General features: G+C 46.0%; 2 protein-coding genes across 2 annotated transcripts; both read left to right on the top strand.

Moving 5' to 3' along the window:
- Nucleotides 1–9564: 9564 nt before the first annotated feature.
- On the top strand, nucleotides 9565–10353 carry C8R40DRAFT_1065386 (uncharacterized protein; the record flags this gene model as incomplete). The annotated part of the gene is made up of 2 exons (XM_046225665.1): nucleotides 9565–9936; nucleotides 10189–10353. 2 exons carry the CDS (start codon nucleotides 9565–9567, stop codon nucleotides 10351–10353), a joined length of 537 nt encoding a protein of 178 aa, XP_046091401.1.
- A 7423-nt stretch (nucleotides 10354–17776) lies between these two features.
- On the top strand, nucleotides 17777–23164 carry C8R40DRAFT_1165233 (AAA domain-containing protein; the record flags this gene model as incomplete). The annotated part of the gene is made up of 18 exons (XM_046230663.1): nucleotides 17777–18175; nucleotides 18234–19268; nucleotides 19327–20432; nucleotides 20492–20853; nucleotides 20907–21116; nucleotides 21170–21305; nucleotides 21381–21549; nucleotides 21598–21675; nucleotides 21737–21920; nucleotides 21983–22136; nucleotides 22206–22294; nucleotides 22343–22401; nucleotides 22461–22472; nucleotides 22536–22662; nucleotides 22722–22769; nucleotides 22822–22847; nucleotides 22898–23013; nucleotides 23065–23164. 18 exons carry the CDS (start codon nucleotides 17777–17779, stop codon nucleotides 23162–23164), a joined length of 4410 nt encoding a protein of 1469 aa, XP_046091400.1.
- Between the last annotated feature and the right edge of the window lie 153 nt (nucleotides 23165–23317).

The raw sequence follows: 23317 nt of genomic DNA, 5'->3' as shown, positions 1-23317 counted from the left end.
ACAGTGTAGCAGTGCCTTCGAACTTCTGAAGTCAGCTTGTTTTGGGACATTACAACCCGGACCTACTGGTAATCCTCGAATGTGATGCCTCCGACTTGGTTATAGCAGGGATCCTATCACAGCTGGATCCAGAAACAGGGGAGATACACCCCATTGCCTTCCATGCATGATCGATGATCTCCACGGAACTGAACTATGACATCTATGATAAGGAGCTCTTAGCTACTGTGGACTGCTTCAAACAATGGAGGGCGTACTGCGAAGGATCCCAACACCAGATCCAAGTATATTCAGACCATAACAACCTCCAGTACTTCTCCACAACGAAGCAGCTGACAGCACGACAAGCCCATTGGGCAGAGCTCCTTTCAGGGTACAATTTCGTTATCAACTATCGACCAGGGAGGTTGGGAGCCAAGCCAGATGCACTCACCCAAAGATCAGATGTGTACCCAAAGAAGGGAGCTCCAAGGGATCAAGTTTTAGTGGGGAGGGAAAGGATACTCATACCTCCAGAATGTCTGAACGCGGCCATCCTCATGAACGAGGACCTGCTAGTTAATCGAGTAAAGGAAGCTCCCAAGGACACAACTATGATTGAAGCACTAAAGAGGATCGCACGCAATGAAAAGGAAACTCTCCTTTGGGAAGATAGGATGCTAAAGAGGGGAGGTTGCATATATATTTCAGACACTGGAACTCTACAGAGGGAGGTCCTACAGTCGTACCACGACCATAAGTTGAGGGGACACCCAGGGGAGAAACGCACCAAGAAGCTTGTGAACCAGCTGTTTTTCTGAAAAGGGCTGTCAAAAGACGTGAACCACTACGTACGGAGCTGCCACCCATGCCTAAGAGCCAAAGCCAGTCGCTCCAAACCTTACGGGAACCTCTGTCCACCGCCAATTGGTCAACGACTGTCATGCCTTGCTTCTCCGGACCTTTCCCTTTCCTTTCCAGAGCTCCGGTTCATCACTTACACATGTTTCCAATATTCTATGCACCATCCTTACGATCTTTACTGTACATATTACCTGTCACTCCAGTAGCCACATGACATATGTACCTGACAGCCTCATGTACAGTATATAGGCTGGGGACTCCCCTCGGAGCTCCCCAGCGTGTTATTGTCAAATCTTACCTGGAAACTCTTCCTACCTGGCTTGATCCCTTTAGTACAGTCTACTAGTACTTGCTAACAGGGCCTGACACGTCTCAACTGTCATATATTTCCTCATTATCTGTTTCCTTTATCTCTGTTTCACCTCAACTCTATTTCTCCTCTCTGTTTCCCATCTCTGGCCTCTTTCTGTCAATCCTTGTATTGTCTACGCCTCTCCTTCGACTCACCATCTACGTCGAGGCTCTACAATTTGTCCTTCATCCTTTGGAACCTCCCATTAGGTTCCCAATTCCGCTTCATTGCTCCCTAAGCTCCCCACAGCTTCCCACTCATATCAGCTACACCTCCCCTCCACATCGAAGCGGTGGTTACGCATTACGTTCTACACCTCCAGGACCCTCTATTAGGTCTACCCAAGCTCCACAACTACCCCTGGTTAGGCTCCCCTCACCAGTATCGGCACTATCCCATACCTTCTTGTACGGCCTAGGCGGCTACTGTGTTCGCTTAGGCCCAGTCTGGGTAAGACCAGAGCAGGCCTTCTGTGCCGGGGCCTCACAACGACCATGGTCCTCAATTTCCCTGGACCATATCACCCAGCTCCCAGTCACTACAGGTCCGGAGAAATACGATGCTATCCTTGTAGTGGTCTGTTGACTCACCAAACAGGCCATCTATGTTCCTTGCCACACAACAGACAAGGCAGAGGACTTTGCCAATTTGTTCATAACACACGTCTTCGCAAAGCATGGGATGCCCTCTGACATAACCTCCGACCGGGGCTCCCTATTCGTGTCCCAATTCTGGAGGGAGCTTTGTAGGGTACTAGGAATCGAATCCTGCCTATCTACAGCGTACCATCCCCAGACAGATGGACAGATGGAGCGAGTAAACCAATCTGTGAAGGCGTACCTCCGGATCTATTGTTCCTATGACCAGGACGACTGGGACCTCCTCCTGCCAATAGCTGAATTCATATACAACAACACCTCAAACACGACAACAGGTGTTTCGCCATTCTTTGCCAATAATGGATATCACCCAAGGCTGTCTATTACACTGGAGCAGGTGCAAGGAGCGGAGGTTAACAAATATGCATCTAACCTCAAGGAGTTACATGCTTACCTCCAGGATCAAATTCGAGCAGCTAATGAGGCCTACGCGAAGTATGCAAACCAAAAACGCCAGGGGGCTCCGGACTGGAAGGAGGGTGATCATGTCTGGTTGAATATGGAAAATGTCAGGACTAGATAACCTATGAAGAAGCTAGATCACAAGTGGACGGGGCCCTACTCGATCTTATCAAAAGTAGGGAGTCATGCCTACCGACTGGACCTCCCTGGGAACCTTCACAAGATTCACAATGTGTTCCATGTAGACAGACTGAAACCTCACTTTCACGACAAATTCAAAAGACAGACCTCCCCACCTCCCCCGATCTTCGTAAAAGGGGAAACGGAGCACTTTGTCGAAGGCATCCTTGACTCCAAACCCAAGAAGGGGCGACCGGAAGAAGTAGAATACCTTGTAAAATGGGAGGGGTATAATGAAGAGTTCAACTCCTGGGTAGGATGGGAAGGTATGGTGGGCTCGATCGAGCTCCTACGTAACTGGCACCAACAACATCCAAGGAAACGCCAGCCATCGCGTCTGCAATGGGCTTCGCTGGAGCGGGAAGCACGGGAAGATGAGGAGAAGGACCGGGAAGGTAGTAGGGAGTACAGCAGACTCCTTCCCAGTCTCGTTTTGCAAGGTTTTATCTGTACCCGGCATGTAATTGATCCGATGATTATATAATATGAACCTTATCCATAACTGTTACCTTGCAAAAGAGACTGGCATAAAGGTCAGTGGCGTTTTGGCCTTGTTTGGCCTCTTGCCAATCACATGCCAATACACAACGCTGATCAACATCCTCATGCCTCCCACTCACACCATGCCGGAGTCTGATAAAGATGCTCATGAGGTAGTGGAGAAGGTTTTTGAAGTGCGACCCTGCTTATGGCAACTGAAAGCAGCTTGAACAATCCTCAAATTGCTTGTTGCACTACATTGTATACAGTGAGATGATGTGAGTCTAAAATTGCGAAGACTTGTTGTATTGCTGGTGCAAACATGCTCGAGTAGGATGGTTAAACAGTAGCAAAAAAAATCATATTTCTCATTTTATATGTGACATGAGGCTCAGGAAGCTCAGGGTATGAGGCTGAGTGCCCGGTAAAAGTGCGCACCGTAAATGCCGAAGCCAAACAAGGCCAAAATGCCACCAACCTTTATGCCAGTCTCTTTTGCAAGGTAACAGTTACAGATAAGGTTCATATTATATAATCATAGGATCAATTACATGCTGGGTATGTACAGCTCAGATAAAACCTTGCAAAACGAGACTGGGAAGGAGTCTGGGAGTACAGGGGTTGAATGAGGATAACAAAGACCCGACGGGGACGACAACCCCATGATATTATGACTAACTAACAATAGCTTGCATCAGAGGGTTCATGCGACCTGGATGCACCACAATTTCACTCTTATTGATTCTCGCACAGTACAAAGGACGTTGCCATTAATTAACGAAAAAAAGAAAACAGACAAACATAATGTAGAAGACAGGTACAAAAATGAGATAGGGTGACAAGAAGACTACATGAGGGACGGGAAGGTGCTACAACTATTCCTCCTTAACGATACCCTTAACCGCCGCCAGGTCAACCACTTCCCTCGTCACAGAAATCCAACCCACATGAGACTCCTCCGTTTCGTACAACTCATCATCGTCGCCAGTAAGGTCAATGGCTAGGTTGGCGATGGACCCGAAAAGAGGGGGCAGAGTGGGGGAAGGAGGGGGAGGGGACGGGAAGGTCGGTGACTCCTGCTCAGGCAAGAACAGAGGGACCTGGGGATGGGAACCAACAGAAGGGGTAGATACCGGAGCAACCGGCGCTTCAAGGGACTGCTCAACGATCATCTCACCCAACGGTTCAGTAACCGGGTCCACCGAAGACATGGGAGCTGGGGTATTCAGGCCAGGCAAAGGAGTATTGGTGATGTGATGAATGTATTGCAACATCAACTGCTCCCAATCCGCAGTCAGCTGGTCAATACTGGGAAGGGCAGGAACAATGTCGTCCCACCTCCCAGCACCATCACTGTGAGGGAGAGGTGTGGACAGTGCAAACATTCATCGGTGGAGAGGGGGTTCCAAAGAATTGCCAGGAGGAGGTGCGAAACCTGCATGTTGAGCAGCTGTAAGGAAAGGACCGTCATTGTTGAATCGGGAGTGTTCTAAGACCATGCAATGGAGGCCCTCGTCCTCATCAACAGCGTTATTAAAAAACCACTGGATACTGCTTATGGATCACATATACATATCACCGTGGACACCTCGAGCCGCCTGCATATAATCCAAGGCCAGCCGGAAGTAATGAATGACAGCGTTGAGGTCATCAGAATCGGGACCACGATGAAGAAAGGCAACTACCGCTTCAATAATCACCCCAATGTAATGGTAGTGATGATGAAGGACAGTAACAGGATCCGAACGGTAAAGGCAATGAGCAAAAGTGGCAATGCAATGAAGGTCCTCATGAGCCTTGTTAAGATCTCCTTCGAGTTGCGAGAGAGGGGGCAGAATGACCTCGTAATAACCCTCATCAGGGTACTCCTTGATCATTTGGTCCACAAACACTGCACGATCACGGGCACGATGAACCTCCTCTTGTAACTGCTCCACAAGACGATGTTGACATGTTGCCAGAGCATTAGACTCGTCAACCAGACCTTGTTGATGCAGCAGGGTGGTTGTCAAATGCGAATTTTTGCGAATAGAGGTGGAGCGAAATTGTCCTGGAGCTCTTTTACAAGGGCTTTGAAGGAGGACGTCCAGGCCGGCAGTGAGTCGAGATCCGGATCAAGGATATCAGGGACAAACCATTCTTTGGCTGACCCACTGAGATAGGAAAGAGTATAATTCACCTTCCATTGGTCAGTGAAATACTTTGGACGGTCATTGAAGACCAGGGCGAGATTGACGAAGAACATCTTGAGCTTTTGGGGGTCCGAACTGTCGAATACCTCTAGCTCCTTGACTTTGCTCTTAGATTCAGAGCTGTCAGAGGGTCAACCAAGAGCGGCGAGAACGGTACCAAGGGTTTCAATGGAACCCTTGAATCCTGAGAGAAGTTCCAACATAACACGTTGCTCATTGGGGATGTCAGGAGAGATTGGGGAATGGGGTCCACCAGGTCCACCAGGACCGCCGGGAGCACCAGGCTCACCACGCGGTAAACTGCCGGAGTCGTCATCCAGTTCGTCATTGTCAGGATTGTTGTTATCAGCACCCGGATCGTCGGGGTCAACAGGAGGGTCTTGATCGTTGTGATCACCAGCATCCAGATCGAAGTGAGGAGGCGGGTCATAAGGAGATTGTGAATTAGCACGATGTTGTGGTTGTTTCCCAGTACGACAAGCTATGGCTTGGAGGATGGGAGAATCAATTCGAGTAATAGACCGGCCCCAAGCCGGAGCGACCACGGGGGGTTGTCCACGGCGAGGGGTCAAAACTTGGACAGGTTGTCCATCACCGGTATACAGAGTACTGTACTCAAATTGTTCTTCTTCTTCCATGGCCTCAGGAAGAGTTGACGTAGTAGGAACTGTAGCTGGACCTGTTAAGATCATGTACACCGTGTAACCGTGCCAGAGCCACAAGGTGTCTAAGTGCAGAAGACGAGTGGGACAGTAGTGAAGTTATTAACAACACCGCCGTTACGCCGTTAGTCCCCGGAGAGCGAGAGTAGAGAGAGAGAAGCTAAGTAGCAGCCAGGTCGGAGCGGCGGTATCGCCGGTGACGAGGAGCGAACCAGAGGACGTCTAAGTCCTAAGGTTATAATGGGGAATACTCCAAGGCATTGAGCCTGAAGACTTAGAGAAGAGTTAAGTTGAGAAGGGAGATCTAAGTTGATCTAAGTTGATAATTAAACTGAGGAACTACAGTAGCGTACAGGCAGTATTTATATCTACGGAACGGCGCATCGGTGCGGAGCGCCAGACTAACTACTAGGAGCTATACGGGTAGTACCTGCAGGGTAGAGTAAAAGACAATAAGGAGAGACTAGAACGAAAGAGTAAAAGACAATAATGAGAGACTAGAAAGAAAGGATATGTGTAGCGAGAAAGAACAATAGGAGTGAGATTACAATAAGGAGCAGATCTTCGGAGTACCGAGCGGCATAATGGAGGCCCGCGGCATGGACTTGACAGGACCAAAACCGCGATTACGGCGACGTGGTGAGAAAGGGGCAAATAATTGGGCTGTAGTGAAGAAAGTATTTTCTTCAGAGTTAGCTCTAGATTGAGCTCGAGTCTTTGGAGGCATAAAAAATGATATGTCAGTACGACATTAACAGATTGAGTTTAATTATACTGTTAAGATCATGTACACTGTGTAACCGTGCCAGGGCCACAAGGTGTCTAAGGGCAGAAGGTCAAATGGGACAGTAGTGAAGTTATTGATAATACCGCCGTTACGCCACTAGTCCCCAGAGATTGAGAGTATAGAAGAGAGGAGCCAGTAGCAGCCAAGTCGGAGCAGCGGTATTGCCGACAACGAGGAGCAAACCAAAGAACTTATGAGTCCTAAGGTTAGAGTAGAGAGTACTTCAAGGCAATGAGCCTGAAGACTTAGAGGAGAACTAAGTTGAGGAGGGAATCTAAGTCAATAATTAAACTGAGGAACTACAGTAGCATACAGGCAGTATTTATATCTACGGATTGGCGCATCGGTGCGGAGCGCTAGACTAGCTACTAGGAGCTATACGGGTAGTACCTGCAGGGTAGAGTAAAAGACAATAAGGAGAGACTAGGATGAAAGGGTATGTGTAGTGAGAAAGAACTATAAGAAGGAGATTACAATAAAGGGTAGATCTTCAGAATACCGAGCGGCGGAATGGGGCCCCGAGGCATGGACTTGACAGGACTGTTTAGGACTGCCACTGGTTTTACACTTGATGCAATTAGTCAGGCCCAGTGAAAACTCACATGTCCCCAGATGAGCCAAAACAAGCGTGGATGATCTTTGACAGCTCCGCACAAATGTCATGATGATGCTAAGGCAAGCTTGTTAATGCTCGAAAATCCGGACTGTTTTTAAGCACAGATGAGCAAAACTGAGCAGAACCTGGCCTTGCCATTTTTGCTAGATGGCCCATTGTGTTCTTACTTTTAGTATCATCCATTTTCACTTGTTTTTGCTAGCTCATATAAAACTTGAAATATAGAAAATTCTTGATATTAGGCGAGCCTCGTTTCAGCAGATACAATCTATGTAGTAAAATATAGGTAACTGGGCTATGGCATTCATTGGACTTGGTACTACATAGAGATCAGCACAAGTTCGAACGTAAGCTATAGAAGGGTACTCACATATGCATCAGAGTCATGGATTGGTGAATGTAGATGTGTTGTTCGTACTTCCACTGAGGAGATTATACATAGATGAACAGTTCCGGTCAATTGAAGAAACCATAGTGTAATTCTACTCACTCGAGATCCTGCAGTTAGGTCATACTAGCACAGCAGCAAGAGTGGAGTCATTGAAAACTCCGGTGCTGTTGAAGTTATTGAGTACAAGTTATATATGGGGGAGTAATGATGTACAACTTAGATGGCATGTTCTAGAATCACAAATGGAAAATTAGTGTTGTGTACCATGAAGTATATAGATACCTACCAACCAGGTTGAATTTGCTGTATTAGCCTGGACCATCTTGACATCTAGAAGGTGGTAACATAGTAGCAGTGGGGGGAGGTGAGGGCAATGACGAAGCAGCATTTGGAGTTGAAAGAGCAGTGATGATGAAGGTGCAGGTGGTGGTGAAAGAGGGCCGAGAAGGGACAGTGAAGCTTACTGTAAAGACAAAAGCATAGCAACAAACAATAACGGAGCTACAGGCAAAGGTATCACCAATGCAGCTGAAGGTAAGCCTGTTCTTTAGAGACAAAGCAGAAATTGGTAACAAAACACTCAACTAGAGGTGTTTAGAGCTGCAGCAAGTGGCGTTGAAGCAGTAGATAAATACAACACATTCCTGAAGAACTATTGTGAGTGAGATTCTAGACATTGGAAGAATCGGTCAACGAGCCTAGTTCACTAAATCAACGTCGATAACCCCCTCTCTGCCTCTATTACCCTGATACCGCACTTATGATGGTTCCATCTGCCATAGAAACATAATGATTTTTCGAAAAAGATAGAAGGATACATGATGCAAGGTTTTTTACAGTATATGCAGAGATGAATGGGGTCGAGGGCAAAGACATTGTCTGCCCTTGTTTGTCTCAAGTCGTTACTTTCAGATTGGCACAGCATTCTCACTTGAATTGGCTTGACTTTAGTTAAATAGTGGTGTGAGAACTAATGAGATTGGCATAACTAAGGTAAAAGGGAACAAAATATGTACAAGTAAAGTAGAGAAGAAAATGGCTCATTCTGGCAATGGATCATCCAGATTTGGCTCGTTCCGGCTCATCCATGGACGTGTGACACGGGACGCAAAAGCCATGGCAGTTCAAATGAACTGCCATGAAGGCATCACAGTTGGCATCCGGTCGTGACCGGTTATGTTGCAAGCGCAGCGGTCCATTCGATCATGAACCTTGATAAATAACAGAAAACAACAATGTAAATTCCAAGCTGAATATATAAGCTACAGTGATCTTGGAGTCCTTGATACACTTTCCGCAATGAGCACACGAAGGAGCTCATCTTAGGATAAGATAAGGCAAGCAAATGAGAGATGCCTAGCGTGCATTAGGCGCCTAAACTTCTTCTGCCTCCGTCTCTCATCGCCCCACGCATAGCAAGCTATAACTTGGTAAATTCAACACGATGAAAGGATTCCAAACCTATCCTTCCCTGACTCGCAAAAACAGAGCTCGGAAAATGCATAGAACCGACGAAATCTCAGCCTTATTCAAAAAAATGGACATCGGCTTGAAACTGAAACTGAATTTTAAGATCGACAAAGAAAACCGCAAGCAACGGGAAAAAAGCCTCGAATTCCAACTAGGAAATTCCACGGACGACGCATTGGACATAGCCTCCTTCGTAACCATTGACACAATATCCCTTGATAATGTCAGAAAGGACCCGACGACATTCGAAAGGCTGAAAGACTTTCTCACTACAGACACCTTAGATTTCTTCAGGCAAAGAAATGAAGAGGAGGAGGGAGACAGAAGAAGTAGGACGAGAGGTAAAGAAGAAGAGGCAGAAGAAGGTGCGAGAAAGAAATGGAAGTCGGGAAAGGTCACCCTAATACCTCGATCTGCTGGTCCATGAGTTACAACCTTCGACACCCTCCTTTTCGACACTATCGACGTGTTCCCCATATTCCCCCTTTTCCTATTTACCAACAAAAAACCTTGACCTGATCAACACGCATATGCCCGAGCTGAAACGAGTGAAAATCTCCCATATCGAGGGCAAACCTCATGTTCTCGATCTTAAAGAGATAGCTAAGTGGGTTAAAGAGGCAGGGGGTATATTCCGCGATGAAGACCTTGACTTCATTCAGTGGAGCCAAGCAGCAAAGAACTTCTATCAGTTCAAATGCCTGAGAGACAAGGACCTGGGAAAGGAGGCTCCTCGACCCCTCTTCTACGTCGAACACTTTGCGTTCTTCCTGAACCAACAAGATTCTGAAGACTTCTTCACATATTGGCTCAAGGTAGAAGTCAAACTTCGAAAGGAGCACCAATCGAAACTCTACGCCTTCGACAGCAACACATACGAACGCGAATGGACACTCGTCCACGTGCCCGCATCTCAGATGCCAAGTACACAACATCTTCCTCTGCCCCTCCTCCCACCCAGCCCCTGCCTTCCAAAACGACGTCATCTTCAACGAGTCAAAAGCCCTTTCCAACAGGCAGCAAGGAGAGAACCGCGGCCCCTTGCTGCCTCGGATGTGCCGCCCGCGGTCACAAGCTCGACGGACATGACGATACGAAGAACGGACCATTCCGCTGGGCTCGAAACGTCAAAGGACTCATTAGCACGCCTGCAGGTAAGAACATCTGCTGGTACTGGAACCTCCGAGGACAATGCAGAGGCTGTGACAAGGAACACTGCTGCACGTTCTGTGGCAGCACCTGTCATATGCATGCAATTCACCCCATATGCTTCCCGGCCCGGCCCGGAGCGGCCGGACTTTGGATTAATAACCTTGTGACCATCATTGTATTTATTTATTGTTCCGAGCTTTCATCGAGGTCTTCTGACTGTATTTGGAATGTATATAAGCTAGAATACTTTGTACGTTGTAGTCAAGCTTGAAATCAAGTGTACCATCTTATCCCAGTCTTTAATATCTTCTTTACCCTTTGCTTCCGGACTCCCGGATCATCAGGAACCCCATTTAGGCTGCTCATCCCAATCTTGCACTCTTGCCATTATATTCCCGGGGACACCAACAGTGTGTGAAGGGTGTTGCTAATAGCTTCACCGATGTCCTACTCCCAGTGTGTACTACAGGCCAGTACTCGGCTCCGGACCTCGGAGTTATCCCGGGCCATTCCCGGGCCAGATCTGGCCTCAGAACCTCTATAGCTATTGACCTGTAGGCATGGTCTTGTCAGCACCTCCCACTACGCATTCAAATGGGAATGCACTGCCCAGCTCCCCATTGTCTAGAGAAGACCTTAAGGACTTCCTCGCCGCACCTCCTCTCAGATTCCATGACTTCGAAGACTCTATCATCACACGCCGAGCATTACCGGATGCCTCAACAGAACACGTTGAACTCTATGAATGAATTGTAACCCCATACAACGCTAACGCTAACGCCTTCGAACAAGAACTCAAAACACACAATCTCCTTGATCGACACCCACTCCTTGTAAATATCCTCCAAAACGGCGCTCCACTGGGAGAAATGCCCCAGCTCACGAAATCAATCATCATCCCAAATCACGCATCGGTCGCCAAATTCCCTCAGGTGGTCAAAGACTACCTCGCAGAGGAGAAACTCAAAGGCCGAATGTCAGGTCCTTTCTTGCGAAAGGAAATTGAATCTATTATGCGCGGCCCTATCATGTCATCTCCTCTAATCGTCGCCAAGCAGATCCAGGCACCTGGAATACCAACGAAATATCGAGTCTGCCGTCACCTTTCCAAGGATGGTCAAGACGAAAACGGGAATAGATTCCCGCCTGTTAATTCTTTTATTGTGAAAGACCTATTTCCAACATCCTTTGATACTGCCTCCAAAGTTGCAGAACTGGTAAGTCCGATTCTCCTCTATACCTCTCATCTAACACTTCCCAATTCCATCCCGATATTCCAATATTCATTCCACATATTCCACGAATGATTCAAAATATTCCCTCATATACATTATTCCACATAAATGCACAATCGACATCGCGAAATTCCATAGGACAATACCACTCATTCCCCACCACAAACCGTTCCTGGTAGCGCAAGATCCCGATGGTGGCTTCTGGATAGACCACTGCTACTGCTTCAGGGCAGCATCAGCAAGTAGCAGTGCAGGTATGATATCAGGTGCAGTAATCAATATATGGCGTAAAAAAGAAATCGGCCCAATACCAAAATATGAAGACGACCTTCTCACTATCCGCTCACCGAACTCATTAGGCAACTATGACTATGATTGCGCCAGCATGCTGAAGTCTATCGCTTCGCTCAATGTCCCTTTCCACCCAGCCGATATCAAAGGAGATCCGGAGTTCACGTTCGAAACCACTTACACCGGCTTCCGCTGGAACCTTCCTCTAAAACGGGTCAGTCTACCTGATGAAAAGTGCTTCAAATATCTCAATTGGGTGCGCCAATTCTCGGACGAATTTCATGGACGCAAAGCCCCTCTCATCAGAGTTGAATCAATCCACGGAACACTCTGTCACATCGCATTCATATACGCCGAGGGTGACAAGACCGTGCCTACAGGTCAATAGCTATAGAGGTTCTGAGGCCGGATCTGGCCCGGGAATGGCCCGGGATAATTCCGAGGTCCTGTCAAGCCCATGCCTCGGGCCTCCACCTCGCCGCTCGGTACTCCGAAGATCTACTTTTATTGTAATCTCTCCTTATTGTTCTTTCTTGCTACACATACCCTTTCATTCTAGTCTCTCCTTATTGTCTTCTACTTTACCCTGCAGGACTACACGTATAACTCCTAGTAGTTAGTCTGGCGCTCCGCACCGATGCGCCGCTCCGTAGATATAAATATGCTACCGTAGTTCCTCAGTTTAATTATCAACTTAGATCGACTTAGATTCCCTCCTTTACTCTGTGCTCCTCTAAGTCTTCAGGCTCACTGCCTTGAAGTATGTTCTACTCTACCTTAGGACTTATACGTTCTGTGGTTCGCTCCTTGTCACCGGCGTTACCGCCGCTCCGACTTGGCTGCTTCTCAGCTCCTCCCTACTATACTCTTGATCTCCGGGGACTAATGGCGTAACGGCGGTGTTGTTAATAACTTCACTACTGTCCCACTCGTCTTCCGCACTTAGACACTCTGTGACCTCTGGCACGGTTACACGGTGTACATGATCTTAACAGGTCCGGAACTGAGTATTGGCCTGTAGTACACACTGGGAGTGGGACGTCGGTGAAGCTATTAGCAACACCCTTCACACACTGTTGGTGTCCCCGGGAATATAATGGCAAGGATATAGTGTCAAGATAAGTAGCCTAGGTGGTGTTCCTGTGATCCGGGAGTCCGGAGCAGCTCGGAAGCAAAGGTAAAAGAGATATTAAAGAGTGGGATAAGGTGGTACACTTGATTTCAAGCTTGACTACAATGTACAAAGTATTCTAGCTTATATACATCCCAAATACAGTCAGAAGACCTCGATGAAAGCTCGGAACAATAAATAAATACAATGATGGTCACAAGGTTATTATTCCGAAGTCCGGCCGCTCCGGGCCGGGCCGGGAAGCATATTGGGTGAATTGCATGCATATGACAGAGGGAAAATCCCACCTCCCTCCAATATCAAATTTCATGGCCTCATATCGGACAGAATGGGAGGAATACGAGGGTCGATACCCTCCCAGCAGCGTCCTCACCGAAATAAGCTGGTGGCACAATATCCTCCTCATACCGGACTTCTACCGCGAACTACGACCAAAAGGACCACTTCTAGACCTTGGCATCTTTGTCAATGCATCCACAGATTGGGGGATCGGTATACTATTCGGAGAACTCTGGATGGCATTCCACTTAGCAAACGACTGGAAAATACCAGGTCGAGACATTTGCTGGCTGGAAACAGCCGCTATCGAATTACTCATATACGTCCTTGAAGCCAAAGGATTCCACGATATATACATTCTCATCCACTCAGACAACCAAGGCACTATCGGCGCCATGAAAAAGGCACGCAGCCCCAACTACTGGATCAACATGTCCGTGCGCCGTACATGCGGTATTTTAGGTCCACTCTTTATACAAACTGAACTCGAATACATCGAATCCGCTTTGAACCCGGCTGATCCAATTTCGCGCGGAATATTGGGACCAGAGGATAAGAAACTTCCTCTTTTATTCCAGCTCCCAGATGAGCTCAGCAGTGTTATTACTTATGTTTAGGTGATTCGCTTTCCAGACGCAGACAAAATGAATACTCATTAACCCACATCACACAGCCCTTTTCACAGAATACCAGTGCCAGTCAGCTTTGGCACGAGAACCGTTGCTCCGCGTGCTTCGAGTTCTCGAATTATTTCTCATACCTTTCTTGATGACCCGTTTGCTACACAATTGATACCGACCCCACGTAAATACAATAATAATAATAAACCATCAATTCACAATCCTCTCTCTGACCCTTTCGTAACACCCACCACCTCGAGTCCACAACAATCGCAACAACCGAAACAACTCCCTTCCAAACTCACTGACCAAAAACCCAAGAAAGAATGTGAAATCACCCCAAACCCACTACGACCGAACGTATGAGCCACAGATCGGATTCACGCCTGGAACACCCCGTATTCAATACAGAAAAGACTAGAGGAATCGGACTCCCTGCCAGCAAAAGTCATCGAATTAGGTGAACAGGTCATGGCAAAAGGTACAGTAAAGTCCACCAAAGAAGTGTATGCAGCTGGACTACTTCGTTACAACCAATTTGGAGACCTGATGGGTATCAGCGAGGATGACCGCATGCCAGCATCAGACAGACTCATCATCAGCTTCATCGGACACTATGCAGGGAAAGTATCGGGAAAATCTATCTCAAATTGGTTATCTGGCCTCAGACTTTGGCATGAGACAATGGGAGCTCCTTGGCCAGCAGACTCACGCAGAATCCAACAAGCCCGACATTCCAACAAGCCCGACATGGAGCAAATATCGAAGGATCACATCACAAACGACCTCCACGACACCCCATTACCATCGAACATATGAGAGCCTTACACAAAGCACTTGACTTCTCAATCCACTTCCACTGCGCCGTCTGGGCTCTTGCCTGCACCACATTCCTTGCATGTTGATGACTGGGAGAACTAACCATCCCATCGCAGAACACTTTTGATCCAAAATTCCACGTCACCCGAGACGCCAACAATATTACTTTCAATTCCAACCCCACTTCAATCCACTTCCGCATCCCATGGACAAAGACTACAAAAGAAGAAGGTGCCTCCGTAGTCGCCACCAGCCCCCTGGGTGACAACATGGAGTTCATGTGCCCATCCAAAGCTCTCCAAAGACACCAAGCAAAGAACGCAGATGTACCAGGGGATTTCTCGCTATTTGGCTATATTGACGAGAATGGAAAACCACATCACATGGTGAAGAAAGTATTCCTCAACTTCTGTTTTGACATCTGGAACCGCGCCGAGCTCAAAATCGTCTTTGGTCACAGCTTCAGAATTGGAGGTGCAGTATGGCTCCTTCTGGCAGGGGTCCCACCAGAAATTGTAGCAGCTACTGGGGGATGGACTTCACTAGCCTTCCTACTCTACTGGAGAAGACTAGAGAGCATAATCCCACAGCACATAACAAAAGCCTATGAAAAGTCACAGTGGAATACACTTTGCGATAAAGTTGACTCATTCCGCAAAGTAAATAAGATATCAAATAAGTTCATCGAAGCATGTATAGCAGGTACCGATACAGAGATAGACTTTTGATACACTACGAGCCTCCACTCTATTTGGGTGATTCAGCCCCTCCATAAATGTCGAGACCCGAGAAGGAGCTACGGCTCTGTCTGGGATGCTCAGGCCTCTCCATCTATGGGTGGGAGTGCGGGGCCAAGCCCCAGCCAAACCTCAACCCAGAATTACTAAAACAGGAGACTTACTTCATATTACCGGAAGTAAGTCCGACTTAGTATAGTCTCTTAGCTACTTATCTTATACCGTAAATTTGTTTTATGGGGAAATTTATTTCTTTATTGAGTATCTCAAAACAATGCAATATATATGGTGCATGCTTGGCTAAAATTTCTAAGTGTCAGCTATCAGTACTGCAGACATATGAACAGATATGTCAGATTTTAGAGCTGATTTTGAGTGAAAAACATCCAATTTGATTGTAAGTAATGTAAGCAATTGCATTATGAGTGGAAGAAGTACTGGTACATGTACAAGACCTGGTCCTCTATCACCTCTGATAATAAACTTGGCAGTAAAATTCGAAGTACAGTAAGAATGCCCAAGATAGTTTGGTGTGACAAAATTCGAGGACATGGACCACTAGCGCGGATCCCGGGTAGCTTTTATCCGGGTGATACATAACACCGTCACAGGTGTATCAAGGACTCCAAAATGGTGACATTCGCCCTTAATACAATTTAATTCCTAATTAATCGAAATTTGTCCTTGAGCATTGAGTACAATGAGCTTAAATGATCTCAACATACTATGCTTTGATTCTAGATACTTAAATTTGAAACATTGTAACATAAGAAAGAGTTGCAAACAAAACTTGATGTTTTGTATCAAGGACTCCAAGATCACTGTATGTCCCAAAATTCTGCAAGTCATTTGTTTACTCCAACAATCCTCTTTATGTATGCAGTATAAAAAGACCACCATAAGGTTGAGGTTAGAATTGTTTTACAACTAAGCCACAAAACCAGTTTATACAGGCTGGTAGACATATCCCACATACATGAACATTATCTCACACTACATGCTTCAAATAATAGAGTTGATTGTAAGATGAACCTATCAAATATGATTTTTTCTGTTAGCTGGAATATTTGTAGAAGTTGTTTGTAAGGCATAATTTATCTGTTCAGGTATGCATATTTTTCTGTTACTCAGAGGTGGTTTGCTGACAATGTGCAAATGTTACATAAGCTGAGCAACTGTATAAACGGTTTTACACTTATCAACTATTTCTGCAATATTTTGAAAGGTCTCAAAGCAATGGCAAAATGTACATTATCTGTAAGTAGGGGCTGGTAAGCAACAATCTCATGCAATAAATGCACTTCTTGATGGACTATTTGAATACTTGCTCAGCTGGACAGCACTATCATTGACTCTAAAGTAATTATAGAGTCCTGGATTGGCAAAATTTCCAATCATTTGCAAAACATTTCTTTTTTTTCTGCATCTCCTTTTTGCAGTTTTGTTTGAAGCTAAAAACACCATTAATTTACTTAACTTACTAAGGCTGCTACAGTTAGACATCAATAAATAATGAAATTGCTGCACAACAAAATGTAATCATAGTATGTGACTCAATATATTCCATACAATGAATGAGTTTGGTGCAGCTGGAGTGTGCAGGTGAGTTTTTGTTCTTTTAGCACTCATGGATTCAATTCCTTATCTCATTATAATTAACAGTCCTTATTACTGATCCAAATGAAGCATGAACAGTCCTTATTACTGATCCAAATGAAGCATGAACTGTTGTTATTACAACTGCATAATTATTAAGAGCACTTCTTATAACAAGTCATTTATATACTATCTATTACTTGTTATCAACAGTCTTCTTTGTACAATATCATTGACTGGGGCCCAACAATGCTCTCTAGCAGCCAAAGTAAGGAGAGTAAAAATATTAGGTGCTTCAAGCTGCACTAGCCAACAATACAGGTCTTGGAGATGAAAAGTTGAAGTTCTTTGAAATGAAGAGATAATATTTATGATTTGTAAGAATATTACTCTACTAAATCACATAGGGAATGTGTACTTACATGCAATATTGAGAAAGAGTCAACAAAAATAAAAATATGGTGAAACACCACATGTCATGCCGAAGTCATGGCTGACGCTGATCCCTGCCAGTCCGTGACAGTCACTGGTCACAACTAGATGCCACAGTGGATGCCTTAATGAACTGCCATCACTGTGGGGAAGAGGGTGTTTTGGCGCCTCCAAAATCCGTCCATTATCCGTAGATTTTTACCAAATATTGACCGATTTTGGGACGTCGAAAAGTTTGTATAATTCTCAGATAGCCGGATATAGAATATAAAGCTCATATTATGCGGTTATTCTAAGTAATCTACCAATAAAAGTGAGGATATAATAATGAAGAGTCAGGCCTGACCTCGGCTATCTTTCGGTGATGAATCCGGTAATCTTCAGCGAAATTACCGGGTGTTCACTTTAATGCATGTAATGTCCTCGTCTCAGCTTGCAAATACACCGCCATGGCTGCGCCTAGACGGCTAGCACAAATCTTGGATTCACTCAACCCCTCGACAGGGGCACCGATTGGACAATTGAAGTTGGGAAATATCACCTATGAAGTGACAAACGCGCTAACGCCGTCGCGATTACCTTCAAACACCAGTTGGGCGTGGGCCGGGAAGTCTCTGGAAGGCAGTATGGAAACCCGAGGCTCGTATTTGCTGGATCCAACGGATGAAATGAATGCGGAGAATCTGCACTTTATGTTGCAAAAATATCTACTGGGTCAGGATATCTTTCTGGTGTCACAACCCGGACCATATGCACGACGTCTAGCATTGACTTTTGCGAGTCTGATGAATTTAGAGTATGAGTATGTTGCGTTGCATAGGGATGTGGGCGAGACGGAGCTAAAGCAAGTGCGTTATTATCTGCCGCAAGGTGATATCTGATTTATATACTATATCTGATGTACAGGGAAGAGAAATTCGAGACGGAGGCAGTCTCGCATATGTGGATAGTCCTGCAGTTAATGCGGTTAAGCACGGTCGGTTGTTGATTTTGGAAGGCATTGAGAAAGCCGAACGAGGTATCATGCCGATACTAAACAACTTGCTTGAGAATAGAGAAATGAATTTAGACGACGGGACGCATATAATTCATCCACACCGGTATGATCTACTCGAAGAACGTCAGGATAATCTCATTCCGGCTCACAAGAATTTCCGGGTCATTGCAATTGCTGCCCCAGTGCCACCGTATCCCGGATATCCTCTCGATCCTCCCTTTCGAAGTCGGTTCCAAGCGCGTTTCATCGACCCACTTGGTGCACTGTTAGTGTTGTCCGGCTCTCCTTCCGTTGGCTCCGACACGGCAGTGTATTCAGCCCTCCGGTCCGTCATCCTTGCGACACAATATTCGTCCGAATCTCGACATGCGCTTGATTTTGTTCCTTCAGCAAAATCAGTGCTCCCTGCATTCCCGCAAACAGCGTTGTTGAAGCTTCGCGCCATTTTCGCGAAATTCCCGCCTGACGAAATCAAAATTGAGCCTTCCGTTCTCGCACAGATACTTTTGACCATCCATCCGGGGTTGATACACGCGCAATTCCAAGCTTGGGCACTACTTGCAAAACAGATTGAAGAAACTGGAACCGGACTCGACCTTGGCAGCCCATCTGATGTCGATTTCGGTCTCTGTGGGTACATCGCTACATCGATCGAGCGTATCAGTGAGACGACAGCAAGAGTATCTTTCTGTGGTTCCAGTTCAAAATCCACAGTCTCCCATATTGTTCCTTGTGGCCCTCAGCCTTTCCGCTGGTTTCCGCTGCAGGAACAAACCATTTTAGATCATTCGGACGAGATAATTTTGGTGACACCCCGCTTTCTCGGCCTTCTCACTACTTTTCTACAGGCTCATGTTCTTGGCTGGGATATTTCTTACCTCCCACCCCTGCTATCTTCTACTGCGAGTACCTCGACCTCGACGTTAGTTCGAATTTTTGCAGAGGTTCGTGCTTGTTTTCGGAATACCGATTAAGAACAAACCTTATTCTTCGAATACACAGATATTAGGCTATGAACTCGAAACAATTCACCTATATAAAGAACTAGGAGGACGGGAGATCATCATGCGGCGGCGGGTACTATCTGACCGTAATAACACTACGAACTCTAGCTCTACTAGGACCACATGGGAGCCTTCTCCTCTCATCCGTGGCGCTTGGAGTGGAAAGCTCGTCTGGCTGGAAGGTATAGACGTTATTACGGGTACCGGCGCCGCAGGGAGCCTATCTCGATTTGTCCAGGATAGAGAGATAGAGTTGTGGGAGGGACGGAGAATTGTGGCCAAGAAGGAAGAAGAAGAGGCTGCTGACCTTCTCACCACTGCTCACCCTTCTTTCCGCCTCTTCGTCACCGCTTCGAAGTCTCTTCAATTGAGAGACTGGCTTTCAGACGAGCACGCAAACATGTTTTTTACGATCCCCTCTAGACCTATGTCTTCTTCGGAAGAACGCACGGTACTGGTGAACACCGGGTGCGACCCGGCCGTCGTTGACCTCTTGTTGACATTTGCGGAAAAGTATCGTCAAAGGATGGACATTGGAGTTTCATCTGCAAACGTAGGAAACGGACACAACAGTAGCAGCGCAGTTCAAAGGAACCGTAAACTAGGCACTCGCACTCTCATCCGTATATCCAAACGTCTGGCACTGTTCCCACAAGAGGCCTCACAGGAAACATTAAGGAAGATATTTGACCACGCGTTGCTGTCAGAGTTTCTACCGACAACGGAGCGGATGGTTTTGAATGGCTTATTGGAGGAGGTCGGACTAGGTAGTGCTAATTTCGAAGAAGACAATTCTTACTCTCGTCCGCCGTTCATCGACTCTGATGCACAACCTGCGGCATTGATATTCCCCTCGCCCAGTCGTACTGTCCCAAGCAATTCCTCCCTCTCTGTACCAGCCCCTTCTGCCACCGCAATACCTCTTTTTGATCCTGCTAGAGATCCTACTGGATCCGTGTCACTAGTCCCCTACATGGATCATTTCCATGATAATTCCCTCCAAACAGGATTAATGAGGGATCTTGCAGTCGACATGGAGATTATGGGCGAGAATTTGGTATTGTTGGGCAATCAGGGTGTGGGGAAAAACAAGATTGTTGATAGGTGAGTTATCCATTTTCAGGCGCTTCTTGGATCTTATTCCTTTTTCATCTGACTTTAAGGCTTTGTCAACTTCTTCGTCGTCCAAGAGAATACATTCAACTTCACCGGGATTCGACCGTGTCCCAGTTGATGTTCACAACATCCCTCGTCGACGGTGTTCTCACCTACTCCGACTCTCCGCTCCTCCGCGCAATTAGGTTCGGGAGGGTAATGGTCGTCGATGAAGCGGACAAGGCTCCAGAGCATGTTGTCGCTGTGTTTAGAAGTCTCGCTGGGCGCGGAGAGCTGACATTGAGCGATGGAAGGAGGGTAAGGAAGAAGGGCAAACCGGGTGAAAAGGAGCAAAATGAAGACGGGAGGGACGATATCATTGTTCATAAAGACTTTAGACTAGTACTGTTGGCCAATAGACCTGGGTATCGTAAGTTATTGTTCTCTACTTCTATTTCCTTTGCTAACATCATGAATGTTTAGCTTTCCTCGGAAATCACTTCCTCCAAGTCCTCGGTGAATCATTCTCTCCTTACGCCGTCTCGAATCCGGATCAAGCATCTGAACGAAAGCTTCTACAACAGCTTGCGCCTGACATGGATGAGGACGTGATTCTACGGTTCGTTGGTGCTTTTGCCGATTTGCGGAAAGAATATGAGATGGGAAAAGTGGGTTATCCGTATTCATTAAGAGGTAAGCCTTTCTTCTACATGATGTTCTTGTGTGATACTTACTGGATGCGCCAGAGCTCATCAATCTCGTTCGGCACATACGCGCGTATCCAAGTGATTCATTGGATGATGTGTTCCGGAACGTATTTGATTTTGATGTATACAAACCAGAGACGATTGAGAAGCTGAGAGAGATATTAGACCACCATGGGTATGTTGAGCCACACTTGTTACTATCATCTCGCAAAAAAATCGTACACAATGTCACGTCTCACGACTTCGATAGGTTGCGCGTTAAACACCTTGGTATTGACGCTGCCCGTGAAGCATCCTCTTCCAAAGCAGTCAAAGACGTGCAATACATTCCCAAATCACCTACGGGTCCCTTGAAAAATCCCAAAGAAGGTGAACATGATGATAAACAACATGTAGGTGGGAATAGATATGCTGGTGGGGTAAGTTTTGTTTCTTGTCTTTCTCTTGCCTTCAATTGAGAATTTTAGGTTGGAGGAAGAGAAACTGCGGGATTAGGAGGAAGAGGTGGTTATAAACGGTTGTACAAAGGCGGTGATATCAAACAAGTATATTTTCTCTCATATCTTTTTCTCGCAGAATCGGCTTACCAGTTCATACCATCTCCAGCTCCCGGAAACGGTAAAACGGGAGGTGCCCGAGGAAATACGAGAGAAAGCGCGAGAAATGGCACGTCAAGAGCTTCTTCGCCGACTTGAGGAATTGGATATGAGCGAGATGGAGGCTAAAGGATACGGACAACTACTCCAAGCGACGCAATCACATATGTTATCGCTTTTTGATTTACTTGAAAGTGCGTTTTCAGGCTCCAAATGTGATTATGCGCTGAACCCATAATCGTGCATATATTACTAGACCTCGCTGCGAAAGAAGAAGAGCGCATATGGGTGAAGAGGCAGACTGACGGTGAATTGGATGACAGTCGTCTAACGGAGGGTATCACAGGGGAGCCGACAGTTTATAAACGACGTACGATGGAAAAACCTGAGACTGGAAAACCTCAAATCAAGTGATTCTTCTTCTCATTTCGTTTTCTGACCGACTTCTCTGACGGATTACGTGTCCTATGTATATATAGGCCAAAGCGTATTAGATTCATCTTCGACTTGAGCGCGTCGATGTACAGATTCCAATACGATGGGCGTTTGCAAAGAAGTATGGAAACTGGTTGGTGATCTTTTATATATGCAGTGGATTCGGCTGATTGAATTACAGCTGTAATGTTAATGGAGACCTTTGACCGCCTCTCGAGAAAGGACAAATATGTTTGGGATGTGAGTTAAACCTTCTTTCACCCTCATAGTACATATATGTCCTGAGTTGACAAATACAGATGTGTGGCCATGTAAGCTACAATGTTGCTTCTGACTTGTTGTGACTCTGACAATACTATCACCAACCCCTTAAGTCAGGGGATGAACCGCTCATATCACTAGTCACCGCTGAACAGCCACCCACGAAAATCAAGGAACGCTGGAAGGTGACGGAGAAGATGTATATGATACCGCAATATGCTTTTGCGGGCGATAACACAGGTAAGGAAATGAGATTTTGCACCGCGACAACTATCGATCCTATTTTATTTTCCACACAGTTGAAGCGATTCAGAAAGGCGTAGATGACGTTGCTAAATTTGATGCAGGTACGCATGTTGGGCCTACCTTTACATGTGTACAGTACTCAGTGTGCAGTAGACGATTGGTTCGTTATAATTATCACCGTAAGCTCAAAGTCGAATTTCCGCTGTCTTTGAATAATGCTTTGTCGCAGGACGCAAATTTTGGGCGTTATCAAATTACACCGGAAGAAGTTTTACGAGCGATGAAGAGAAATTCTAGAGTTCATACTGCTTTAATATGTATAGGGGAAGGAGCAGATGCGCAATGGTATGTTTTCTTTGTTACAATTTATTTACTAAATTGACCGGGCCATTCAAGGATTGAAAAGGTTCTGCCTGGATCAGTCTTCCGAGTGAAAAATACAAATGACATACCAATGGTTTTGAAAAGCATCTTGTCTTCAATGGTTAACGAATAGGTTGTTTGAAGTAGAATGCGTGATTGCAGCGTACAGATGCAGTGTACAGATGAAACAACAGATTGGTAGAAGTCAGGTGTTTACATTCTTTGGAATTAGATCAATATGGGATACAATGTTATTTCTGCCTATAGATTGATAGTAATACATTTG

Source organism: Lentinula edodes (assembly GCF_021015755.1).
Source record: "Lentinula edodes strain Le(Bin) 0899 ss11 chromosome Unknown C8R40scaffold_2, whole genome shotgun sequence".
Classification (NCBI taxonomy): domain Eukaryota; kingdom Fungi; phylum Basidiomycota; class Agaricomycetes; order Agaricales; family Omphalotaceae; genus Lentinula; species Lentinula edodes.
This window is presented reverse-complemented; position numbering and strand designations above follow the sequence as displayed.